Source organism: Aegilops tauschii, chromosome 2 (genome assembly GCF_002575655.3).
Source record: "Aegilops tauschii subsp. strangulata cultivar AL8/78 chromosome 2, Aet v6.0, whole genome shotgun sequence".
Classification (NCBI taxonomy): domain Eukaryota; kingdom Viridiplantae; phylum Streptophyta; class Magnoliopsida; order Poales; family Poaceae; genus Aegilops; species Aegilops tauschii.
Window position 1 is genome coordinate 503,059,667 of NC_053036.3, and position 12,371 is coordinate 503,072,037.

A 12,371-nucleotide genomic window follows, 5' to 3' on the forward strand; every position below is an offset into this window, starting at 1 on the left:
GAGTAAAACCCTAGGCAAACAAGCTCGAATCAGCCATGATTTATGATTAAAAAAGTACAAAAGCAGTCTAAATGCTCCCAGTTGAGCTGCAAGTGGACCAAAACGACGGAAATTGAGCAGCAATGCTGCCTACCGTACAATGGGAGAGGGTCATGCTCCAACGGTCGTATGCCCATCTCACGAATTTAGATCGGGCGACGAGAAGGTCGTCGTCGGTCGCGCTATATCGCCTGAGCCAGAGCCTCTCAAGTCGACGCCACAACCATGATCACGTCGTACTGCCGCACGAAGTCGTCTTTCTCGAGCACGAAGGGGCATTTCGGTTGGTAAAGGGCGACGAGTGAATTTGCACTGTCGGAACGGGCCGTGTCGCAAAATTCAGAGCGTTGTCCGCAACTATGGGGCGTGGGTTCATTATGTAGAAAGCGAGGGGGATTTCCGCAAAATGGTCGTCACACCTTGAGAGGGATAAGTGTCAGTAGCATACCGCACGAGCGTACGTAGGACCGTAGATGTGATGTATTTGCATGTACAAGTACCGTACTGAGGTACTCCCTCCGTTCCGAATTATTTTCTTAGATTTGTCTAGATACGGATGTATCTAGCACTAAAATGAGTCTAGATACATCCGTATCTAGACAAATCCAAGACAAGTAATTCGGAACGGAGGGAGTAATTCTCAAGTTCAAGGACGTTTCTGTTACGCGCGAGTGAGTTCAGTGACAATCAGTGTAATTTTTCTCTATTTTAACAACTTAATTTGCTATCTTCTAAGGCCAGTGAGAAATGACTATTTTCAGTCACCAATAAGAATTGTTAGATCCAATCATTATGACTTGTGCAAGTGAAAAAATGTTTTTTTAAACAAGGGATAATTCTTATTGATGTTTCAGTTTTTTTAGGAAAAAACACACATTCTTTATCATTCATGAGAACGGTAACACTGGTGAGCACTTGAGTAAAATACATTAAGCCTTTTTCCGTATATGATATTAATTAGGCCATGAACATTTATTTTCACTCATACGGACATTTTGTTGTCAAATGTACATGAACCTTTTCTTTTCTTAGATACGAGACCATATGAATCTGTGTTAAGAACCTGAACATTTCTTGTAGGTCAGGAACGGTTTTTTCATACGTATGATATTCATTTTGAAAATATATCAACAGCTATTTTGCGATACATAATCATTTAAAAAAATCACAATTGTTTTGTTATTCTAGTAACTTTTTTCACTACTGGCATTGACATATTATTTAGTATGCATGAACAAGTCTTACACACATGCACGTACAAAATTTAAAACCAGACATGCTTTTTATCTCTTACTTAACATATAATTTATTAAATAGATTAATGACAGTAAAAAGTCATATACAATGATGTTAGAAAATGTAATAATCTATGTACTAAGCAGCTGCGACAAATATGTGCCGCTAAAGATTATCAAAATGCTATATACCAATAAAAAAAGCTCGGGCCTAAAAGAGTAAAAAAATCAAAATGCTATATGATTTAACATTATTTAATTTAATCTGTGAACACTTCTTAAAACTACAACACATTTTTTGAAAAGGTCAACATTTTTGTAATTATACTAGGAAAAAGGCCCGTGCATTCACGGGAGGAAAAAAATACCACACGCTCTTAATTTACAAAAAATGGTCTATAATCTGAGAATTTTTAGCTACGACCTATACAAAGATGGTCTTAACCTATAAAAGCGCAGTTTAAGATTCTACAGGTGTTCTATTTCAATACGGCTTGCATGTAGATTTAATCCATACAAAGAAACAGGCAAGTGATCATGCATTTATTCATGTCATATTCAGAATGGGGTGTTGTTACGGGCGAGTAAAGAAAAACGACAAAAACAAACGATGACACATTAGCACACTACGGAGACATGTGTGCATGAATGGCAGTTTTCAGTTTAAGAATCACCAACTTATGGTAACTATTGAACACTTTTTTTCACATGCATATTTATTAAATACATGAAGAGTTGTTAAGAAGATACATGGTTTTTTAATCTAAGAAGAGAAATTTTTTTTTGTCTGGAAAAGAACATTTTTGTATGGTCTCATGTGGGCGCAGGTACTTGCGCCCTTATTTCAAAAATATTTCTTGTCATCATGTCATAGGTATTGGTCCCTGTTTCATCACTATTTATATCTTGTCAAACATGTCTTTTATTTTATCTTTTGTCATGCATGCCTCCTTTTTACTTTTTTCATGCATTTCCTCTCTTTTTTCTTCTTATCAATAGGAGAATAGTGCAAAATTTCATCTTTATCGGATCTCCTCTGTATTTTCTCTTTTATTTCTTTTATAGCGGACATCAGTCTTTATTGGGTCCTTCTGTTATTTCTTGTCATGCATGTCCTTATTTATTGGGTGTCTCTAGCAAATTTATCTTCAATTTACTGTCCAATTCTGATTTTGCTGAGGTGTTCATCCCCAATCTGAATCAATACCGTTATGAAAAAAAACCGGATAATGCATTGTTGATTAACATTTCAGCCTAAATACTATTTTTTAATTTTTAACATGTAAAATAACATCATATTCAGATTATACATATTTTTCCAATCAAATTCCATATATAACATGTTAAATTTGGAGCTACGGTTTAGAAGATATGAGTATTTAAAAAAACATTTGATATGTACTGCGGGTTTAATGTCAGAAACATTAGGGGGTTTTATATAAAATAGCAAAACGGACTAAGAATACATATTTATTTTATTAGTAGGTATAGATAAGCCTTTTAAAGATATGTGTACAGTTTTTAATATTATATAAGCATTTTTAAAAGGCATGAACACTTTATTGAAATTACAAATTTTAAAAAAAAATCTAAAACATACACACTTTCCGAAATTACATGAATATTTTAAAAGAATACTTGTACTTTTTTCAAGTAAATAAATGTTTAAATTTTACATCTGCAAATAATTGTTATAACACACCAATATTTCTTACTTCTTTTTAGTAGTACCTCCGTAACTAAATACAAGACGTTTCTGCAGTTTAAATTGAACAACAAAAACGTCTTATATTTAGTTATAGAGGTAGTACTTCTGATTTCATTAGGATTAACAAAATAAAATACTGAAAAGTAAAAATGAACACAGCTATGTAAGTGGGCCACACTTACAGCAGCCCATTTAAGTGTGACGTGCGCTATTGGTTGCTTCAACCACATTAGGACGCGGCAAACCCTATTCGGTCGCCGCTTGTTGCGTCAAAGTGCCCGCATTTCACACAGGGGCGGGTAACCTGGGCCGGCCCATTTGCAGTGGCACGTTCGCGACATGGAAAAATGCAAAAAAATACGTACGTGCTTGCGCTGCAACTCGAACCCACGACTTCATATCAACTGGGGGGCTGCGCTACCCACTGCGTCTGAGAAGTTTTTTTGAGGGGTGTTACCATCACTTTATTTAAGACCCAAACCTCGGAATGTCATCCGATACTACATCCAAGATACAATCGGTGGTACACCGAACCAGCTATTGCATAGCTCCTCCCCAACCCCAACCTTGGCTAACTTATGCGCAGCCACATTAGCATATCTACTAACCCATGAGACCTTGAAGTCCAGTCGAGAGGCAAGCATCACTTTAGTTTCACATATCCAAGGGCCCACCACTGAAAGGTCATGGTGTCCCTGATTGATTCTTTGCACTACAGACTTGCAGTCCAGCTCCAGGTGCACACGCTCGAAGTTCATATCAATCGCAGCCCGCAGTGCCTTCATACAGGCTAACACTTCGGTGGCTTCAGGATCAACAGTATGAGGAAAGTGGGCGCAGATCCCAGCAAGAAAGGCACCGTTATGGTTGCGGAGAAAAGCTCCACCCCCACCATTCGCACCAGACTTTGACACCGCACCATCAGAGTTGATTTTAATCCAGCCCTTCTCCGGCGCCGTCCACTTAGGCCTGTTCTGCACCACAGGTTCACGCACCTTTACCTGATGAATGCTTCTCCATTCCTGCATGTGATGCACCACCCTCTCCATGATTTCATGAGGCGGGTCGATTCTGTTCCCGTCACGTGCTTCGTTGCGCGCCAGCCATAGCCCATACACCGCCTGAATCATAGTCTCCCTTTCCTCGTCTTTTGCATTGGCTAGCCACTCCCGCAACCACCTGGCCAACTCCCCATGTGTACTCAGCCAACAAGAAGGCATCGCCACATGTAGACCCAACTCTGCTTGAAGCAGCCGCCAGAAAAGAATAGAACGGGGACAGGACCACAACCTGTGCAAGATAGTTTCCTCGCGACCGCAGGCGGTACAAAAGACCCCAAGCTTTATCTGGCGATGATGAAGTTCAGATCCTACAGCAAGGCCATTACGTAGCAACCTCCAGAAGTGGATTTTCGCTTTACCCGGGGCGTTCGTATCCCACAGCGCCAAGTAGGCTTTGTGCTTCTCAACTGAGGAGGAGGATTCGGGTTGTCCCGTCCCTCTCCTGTTCATAGACATCCGCAGATGGAACACCGAGCGGACAGAGAAGACCCCGTTTTTTGTAAAGTTCCATGCCAGGAAGTCCTCAGTACCAGCGCCACCCACAACGATTTGTTTGATATCAGCTGCATCTGATTCGGAAAACATTTCATCTACTTTTGCACAATCCCATGCAGTTCCATTGACAGTCAGCAGGTCGGCCATCTTAGTAATTCCATGCATAAAATGCTTACCCAGTGGCCGCATGCATCCACTCCTCGGAATCCAGTTCTCATGATGAATGTTAATACGAGAACCTTCTCCAATTCTCCAAACCAGCCCCTCCCTCAGGAGATCTCTGCCATGGAGGAGACTCTGAAAAGTATAAGATGCATTGGAAGGGTACGTGGTAGTCAGAATGGAGCTGTCCTGGAAATAACGTGCCTTGAGCACTCTAGCAACCAGAGAAGAAGGTGCGGATAGGATCCTCCACGCCTGCTTAGCTAAAAGAGCTTGATTAAAAGCTTCAGGATCTCTGAACCCCATTCCACCATCCCTCTTCGGTGCACACATCTTTTCCCACGAGATCCAATGTACTTTCCTTTCACCATTCGTCGCACCCCACCAGAATTTAGAAGAAATTGAAGTCAGGTTCCGGCATGTCTTCTTTGCAAGATGAAAACAACTCATGGTGAAAGTAGGAGTAGACTGTAGGCCCGGTTTAATAAGCACCTCTCTTGCCTGTTTAGACAAACCTTGTCCCTTATAGCCCGAAACTTTCCTTTTCGAGCTTTCCGTCAGATACTTAAAAGTCCCATCCTTAGACCTCCCAACCTGTGTTGGAAGCCCAAGGTATTTTTCACTGAGAGCTTCAGATTCAATCCCCACAGATTGCTTCAGCTGAGCTTTATTCTCCTCAGAGCACCCTTTACCAAAAAAGATAGATGATTTATTCAGGTTCACCCTTTGGCCTGAGGCGCGCTCATATGCCACAAGAATTTCTTTTAGAGCCCTCAAGCTATCTTCAGAGCCCTCCAGGAAGACAATGCTGTCATCAGCAAATAACAGATGTGTAACATGGTGGCCAGTGCTCCCGAATGCCACACCCTTGATCTGATTGTAAGACTGAGCCTTCTTTAGCAAAGCAGAAAATCCCTCAACGCAAAACAAGAACAGGTAGGGAGGGAGAGGGTCACCCTGTCGAAGGTCTCTAGAGGGTAAAAAAATCTGGACAGGCCACCGTTTAGCTTAACCGAGAAACTGGCCGTGGAGACACATCTCATAATCATCAATATCCATGAGTTTGCAAAGCCCATCCTATTCATCATCTGTTCAAGGAAAGACCACTCCACGCTATCATACGCCTTCATCATATCAAGCTTCACAGCACATAGGCACCTCCTTCTCTTCCTAGTACGTATTGCATGGACGCACTCGTAAGCAACAAGAACATTATCCGTAATGAGCCGTCCTGGGACAAATGCACTTTGCTCCTCTGAAATAAGAACAAGAAGAATGACCTTTAATCTGTTAGCCAACACCTTAGTAGCCAACTTATAAAGAACATTGCAAAGACTTATTGGCCTAAACTGAGACATCACCTCCGGAGAGCTAATTTTGGGTATCATGACGATCACGGTGGCATTAAAGGTCTCCGGTGTAGCAGCCCCATTCAGGAAGTCCCTCACAGCGGCACACACATCATCTTTGACGAGCGCCCAGTGGTGTTGATAGAACAAAGCTGGCAATCCATCCGGGCCAGGAGCTTTTGTAGGCCCCATTTGGAAAAGAACCACCTCAATTTCCTTATCAGATATTGGCACCATAAGCCGAGCATTCATATCCGCAGTGACAATCGGGATCACATTACTCAAGACCGCCGGGGCTCCCACAGAACCCTCAGACGCAAAAACCTGTTCATAGAAGGATGTCGCGACCTCACGCATTTCCTCATCCACCACACACCGAGACCCATCTTCCTTTAACAGCGCCTTGACAGTATTCTTTCGCTTTCTATGGGTTGCCCGAGCCTGAAAATACTTTGTGTTCTGGTCCCCTGCCTTAAGCCAATCGATACGGGATCTTTGTCTGTACATGATCTCCTCCCTCTCATAGGTCTCTCTTAGTTGTACCTCCAGATCCCTGACCTCATGGTTATAACCTGAGTGTATAGCACGGGCTCTAGCATCAGCCAAGAGATTCTTCAGCTTGGTAATCTTCCTCCTTATAGATCCAAACACCTCCCTCGCCCATCGCTGCATACTTCCCGAAACAGAAGCTAGCGGCTGCCACACATCATCCAGGCCATGCCCACCCGAGCCAGCCGCCTCCCAAGCCTCAGCAACCATAGCATCATATTGCTCATGCCTAGTCCGGGCCTCTTCCAATCTAAAAGGGCGTGGCCCTCGCTGGTTTGCACATGGATCCGTCTCCATGGCCTTGATCAGAATCGCTTGATGATCTGATTCTTCTGTTATAATATGCTCCACCGCAGATTCTGGAAATAACCCCAAAAAAGAATCAGAACAAGTAGCCCTATCCAGCCTCACTTTGATGCTATCACTACCATCCCTCTTATTATCCCATGTATAAGGGAAGCCCGAGAAACCCATGTCTGCAAGACCGCAGTCGGCCAAGTAGTCACGAAAATCTTCCATCTGTGAAAAGCATCGAGGGTTGCCTCCAAGCTGGTCCGTGTGAAAGAGAGCTTCGTTGAAATCACCAGCACACAGCCACGGAAGATTATCCTGCGCACACAAATAACGAATTGCATCCCAGGACTTCCTACGGAGATCAGTCCGAGGCTCACCATAGAAACCAGTGAATTTAATGGTTTTGCCATCGTGGACAACCGTTGCATCGATGAAATACTGACACCACGGCCGAACCGTTACTTGTACATGATCCCTCCACCACAACGCTAGTCATCCACTCTTCCCCACACAATCAACAGCAAGGCCGCTCTGGAAACCCAAACTCCACCTTAACCTTTCCATAGCCCTCGCCTTCTTTTTTGTTTCACAGAAAAACACCACCGCTAGATTGTAAGACCGAATAAGGTCCCGTAGTTCACCAACTGTCGAGGCCAATCCCAAACCTCGACAGTTCCAGGTAAGAAAATTCATTGCCCCCGGCGGCCCTGCTCCGCAGGGTGCGCCGCTCTATCATAGTGCTCTGAGATGCGATCAAACACTGTAGACGTCTTGCGCCTCATATCGCGAATGAAGGCATCCTGTGTATTCGGCCTGTCCAAGTCACCTTTGGCTATCCACAGCTTCTTAGTCCTCCTCTTTCTACTCTCATTCCCAGCACAAGCCTGGGTCGAGCTACCCTGTTGAAAGCCATCATCACGCCAGAATTTCCTTACTTAATGTCCCCTACGTCGGGGTCTCTCCCCATGCATACCGGGTTCATGCAAACCGGGTTCAGCCAGTGGATCCCCCGGAACTCTCCGCTGCATGTGCCTGCTCCCTGTGGGCCTAGCTGCATTATTACCGGGGTGGACAGATTTGTCTCTTCTTCCCTGAAACTCCACCCTACCAGCATCATGCATGCTCCATCTATTCTGCTCAGAAAGTTTGTCCCGGAGATGCCTCTCCCTTCTCTGTTCAAGCCCAAAACGCAGATCCTCCTCATAGGACTCCTGAAAGCTCGCATCCTTGTAATCCTGATTATCAGGCACCCCCTACCATGTCGCGACCCCCCGCCAGTGCGGTGATCACCAGAGGCTGCAAAGTCAGAGCTTAGATTTCTTTTTGAAGGGATGTCCCTCACTCGGCGGTGCACAACACGGATCTTTGAAGCCTCTTTACTCTGGGAGCTGGCAAGACTGTTTGAACTGCTCATTGCTGCACTAGTGGAGCCCTCTTTGCCCTGATTGTTGCGCCCCGGGGAGGCCCTTAACCAGCCCTCCCACTGATCTAAGGAGTCCATGGGCGGGTTGCACACTCCGCCCACATGAACCAGTCTCCCACACTCAAAACCAAAGTGCGGGACTTTCTCATACTGGAAATCAAACCACGTCCCTTCTTGATCATCCTTATATTTCTTCTATTTAAAGCATCGAACCAACCGTTCATAGACAGAGATTGTGGCTCTGACTCTCAAGTTTTGGCCCCTTGCCAAGCCATCTCTGTCAGCATCCACTTTGACCACATCACCCAGCTAGTTACCAAGAGCCTTACCGAACGCTTCCGTCCTCTTATCCGGAGGCAAGTCATCCACTCTGACCCAAATATCAATCTTATCAAAAATCATCTCTGAAGGCCTAACGCTACCTTCATAATCCTTCATAATTAGGACACAAAAGTCATACTGCCACGGGCCATTATTGAGTACATGTCTCCAATCTCCTTCGCAGCCAAAATCCACCACAAATATATTGGAACCCATGTCACAAAATTTAGCCTCCTTGTGGAGACCCCAGGCCTGAATCAAAGTCCTCTCCAAAGCAGATTTCTTCAACGGCCGTGAGGAACATACCTTGCCAACAGCAGACCACTTCGAAGCCTTGGGGTGAGATTGATCATCTTCCTCAAAACCATCCCATCAGCCACTTTGTCCATCAACAGCATCCCACCCAGCCTAGCTGAGAGACTCGCTGCAGGGTCCGGAGTTTTGCTCCTCGCCGGGGACTCCCTAGTCCTCAGACCATCAGATCCGCCCGTCTTCCGCGTCGGCGGGGTGGATGCCACCTGCACGGAGTCTGGGGTCACCATCTTCTCAGGAGCCACAGTCTCCTTCCCGCTCGCCTTCTCCGCCATCAGCACCTCCCCTGACAGAGACAGCAAAACACCAGCCCGCTCCTGGGATGCGACGTCGCAAGCCCAGACGCCGTCGTATCCAAAACCACCCCCAGCGAGAGAACCCTAACCCTAGCGTCAGAACGCGATCGCCAGGCAATCGCTTCTAACCGCCGTAGCGCTTCCCCTGTGGTGGACCCAGTCCTCGCATGTCTTTAGGCCGAAAGTACTCCCAAAGGCGCCTACTACGTCTGAGAACTTGAGGTGTTAGATTTTAAGCGCGACACTTAAAGAAACATATGAAAGCGGCAAAACTTAAACAACAATTCACAAAAAAAATCCAAAAACTAAAATTCGTGTAAGGGCTTGAACCGAGGACCTCCTACAAGTGAGTTCTTGAAATTATGAACATTTTCTTCAAAACTCGAACATTCTTTGAATTTTGTGTTTTTTCTATAAAACATGAACATTTTGATGATGTGAACGAAATTGAGAAACGGGACATTTTTTGAAATTGTGAACAAAAATAAAAATTTGAACATTTAAGAAATTTCCAAACATTTTTTCAATCTGTGAACAAAATTTGAAAACATGAACATTTAAAAAATATTTGTGAACATTTTTGAAATTCCTAAACATTTTTCGAATTTGCAAACAAAATTTCAAAACATTAACAATTTTAAATTTGTTAAAAAATTAAAATGCAAAAATGAATTTGCCAACCATTTTCTAAAACTTGAACAATTTTTTAATTCATGAACAAAATTTCAAAACTGGAACAATTTTTAAAATAAGGAACGTATTTTAAATGTCGAGAACAAAATTTGGAAATGCGAACAATTTTTTAATTTGTGAATAAAATTTCATAATAGGAACAATTTTTTATATGACGAACATGTTTAGAAACCTTCAAGAAAGTTCACAAAACCAGGAACCTGCCAGAAGGTTCACAAAACCGGTGCTGTCGCACGCACGATTGATCCGGCCCAGGATGTGCAATAGGTCGACAATCTGCCGCATGATGCGGCAGATAGGACTTTCCCCTACTCGGCACCTTCAGCGCCTGTTATAGGGTTCTTTCCAAACGGGCGCACACATCCCTTCCCCTTTGAGCTGGCTTGTTTAACCTTTCATTTATCCGTTTAATACAACATTATAAAAAACATAATGTACCGCTGAGATTCAAGCCCGCAATCCTTCTAGCTACGGTAGCCAACTATGCAATGCACCTGACGGCAGTTGTTTCCACCTTTTCCCTCTTTTCTTAATTTTTCTTTTCATTTTATTTATCTTTTTTCCTTTTTCTTTTCCCCCTTTTTCCTTTCTCTTGTCCATTTTTCCTTATTTTTTCTCAAAATACGTTAACTTATTTTATCAGAATAGATGAACCTTTTTGCGAAAATCGTGTGAACTTTTTGAAAATTGATGAACTTTTCAAGCAGCCGTGAACTTCTTTTGAAAATCCGTGGACTTTTTCAAAAATGGGGTTTTTTTTTACTGTAAACCAATGGTTTTCTTTTAATCCTTGAAAATTTCCCAAATTGTTGAACTTTTTTTAAAAAATTGATGAACTTCTTATGAATTCTTGAAGAAATTTTAATCCATTCTTTTCAAAATCTGGTAAACTTTTTTTAATCAAAATTGGTGAATATTTTTATAATCTGTGAATTTCTTTCAGTATACTGTGAACTTTTTTAAAATTCATGAGATTTTGCCAAAAGTTTTGAAATTTATAATTTTTCTCTATAATGTTTTTGAATATCCGTGAATTTTTTTAATTGGTTAATTCTTTTTGTAATCCAAGTTTTCTTAAATAATTTATACAGGGACTGAAAGAAGGGTCAAATAGTGTTGTTTTCAGATGGTATACATCAGTTTGATCGTGGTGTACTTGTTATAGCGCCAAGTCTGTTGACGTCGTCATGGGGGTTCGAATCCCATTTCTCGCAGAAGATTAAACTTGTAGGTTATTTACTTTGGAATTCCCTATTGGACGCATGCTGCGTCAAACTATCGACGAATCGCATAGGGGGATCTGACTAGCGAGCGATTTTGGGCTGGCACTGTAGCGTCTACCAGGTTCCGGTTTTGGGAGCATTTCTAGAGCGTTCCCAGCCGGTTCTTACTGGTTTTCGGAACCATTTAGAAGGTTTTTCCTGAACCGGGTTTTTCCTTTTTTTTCTCTTTTACTCTTTCTATTTTTCTTCCTTTTTCTGGTTCTTTTTTCTTTTCTTTTCGTTACTTTTTTGTTTTCTTTCACTTTTCATTCCACTTTTCAACAAATTTTCTTTCTTTGGTTTTTAATTTCTTTTTCTTTTATTCTCTTTCTTTCAAACTTTTTTCAAAATATTTAAGTTTTTGTTCATTTCCAAAAAAAAGTTCTCAAAATTCAAAAATTGTTCAAAACATTCAAAATGCAGAAAATGTACCAGATTTCAATTTTTGGTTCACGTATTAAAAAAAAATCACGTTTCCAAATTTGTTCAGGATTTTTCAAAATTGTTCACCGTTTTCGAAATTTGTTCTGAAGATTCAACAAATGTCCGTGCCTTAAAGAATTGTTCGTGCTTCGAAATTTGTTCTCCGTTTCTAAATATGTTCTCAAGATTCAAAAAAAATTATTGCTTTAAAAAATTGTTCACAAATTCCAAAACATTCTTGTTTTAAAAAAAAATTCAGTTTTCGAAAAAATATACTCAAGATTCAAAAATTGTCCTCATTACACAAAACAAATTCACCGGATTTCAATTTTTTTCACCTATTCAAAACAAATTCACGCTTCCAAATTTGTTCGGGATTTCTCAAAATTGTTCTCCATTTCAAAATTTGTTCACAAACTCTTCAAAAAATTGTTCGTGCTTTAAATTTTGTTCTCCAAATTTGTACACAAATTCAAAACATTCCCATTTTGAAAATTTGTTCACAAATTCGAAATTTGTTCGGAGTTTTTAGAAAATGTCCCTGTTGTTCAAGATTTGTTCACAAATTCATAAAATGTTCCTATTTTGAAAAATATGTTCACAAGGTCGAAAATTGTTCACTGTTTTTCAAACTTGTTCGTGATTTTCATAAATTGATCGATATTAAAAACGGTTCCTGGTTTTCAAGGTTTGTGCAGAAATTAAAAAAAGTTCATGCTTTAAATTTCGTTCACAAATTCAATTTTTTC

The 12,371-nt window shown here is 41.7% G+C and overlaps 1 protein-coding gene across 1 annotated transcript in view; it reads right to left on the reverse strand.

Annotated features, from left to right (window-relative positions):
- Positions 1–9,223, reverse strand: part of LOC141041178 (uncharacterized) — a 66,361-nt gene extending 57,138 nt beyond the window's left edge. The window contains exons 1-3 of the mRNA XM_073507296.1: positions 8,943–9,223; positions 5,657–7,244; positions 3,591–5,573 (exon numbers count right to left, since the gene is read on the reverse strand). Of these exons, the coding sequence (XP_073363397.1) occupies positions 3,591–5,573; positions 5,657–7,244; positions 8,943–9,223 (3,852 nt within the window). The remainder of the gene's footprint in view (positions 1–3,590; positions 5,574–5,656; positions 7,245–8,942) is intronic.
- Positions 9,224–12,371: the final 3,148 nt, after the last annotated feature.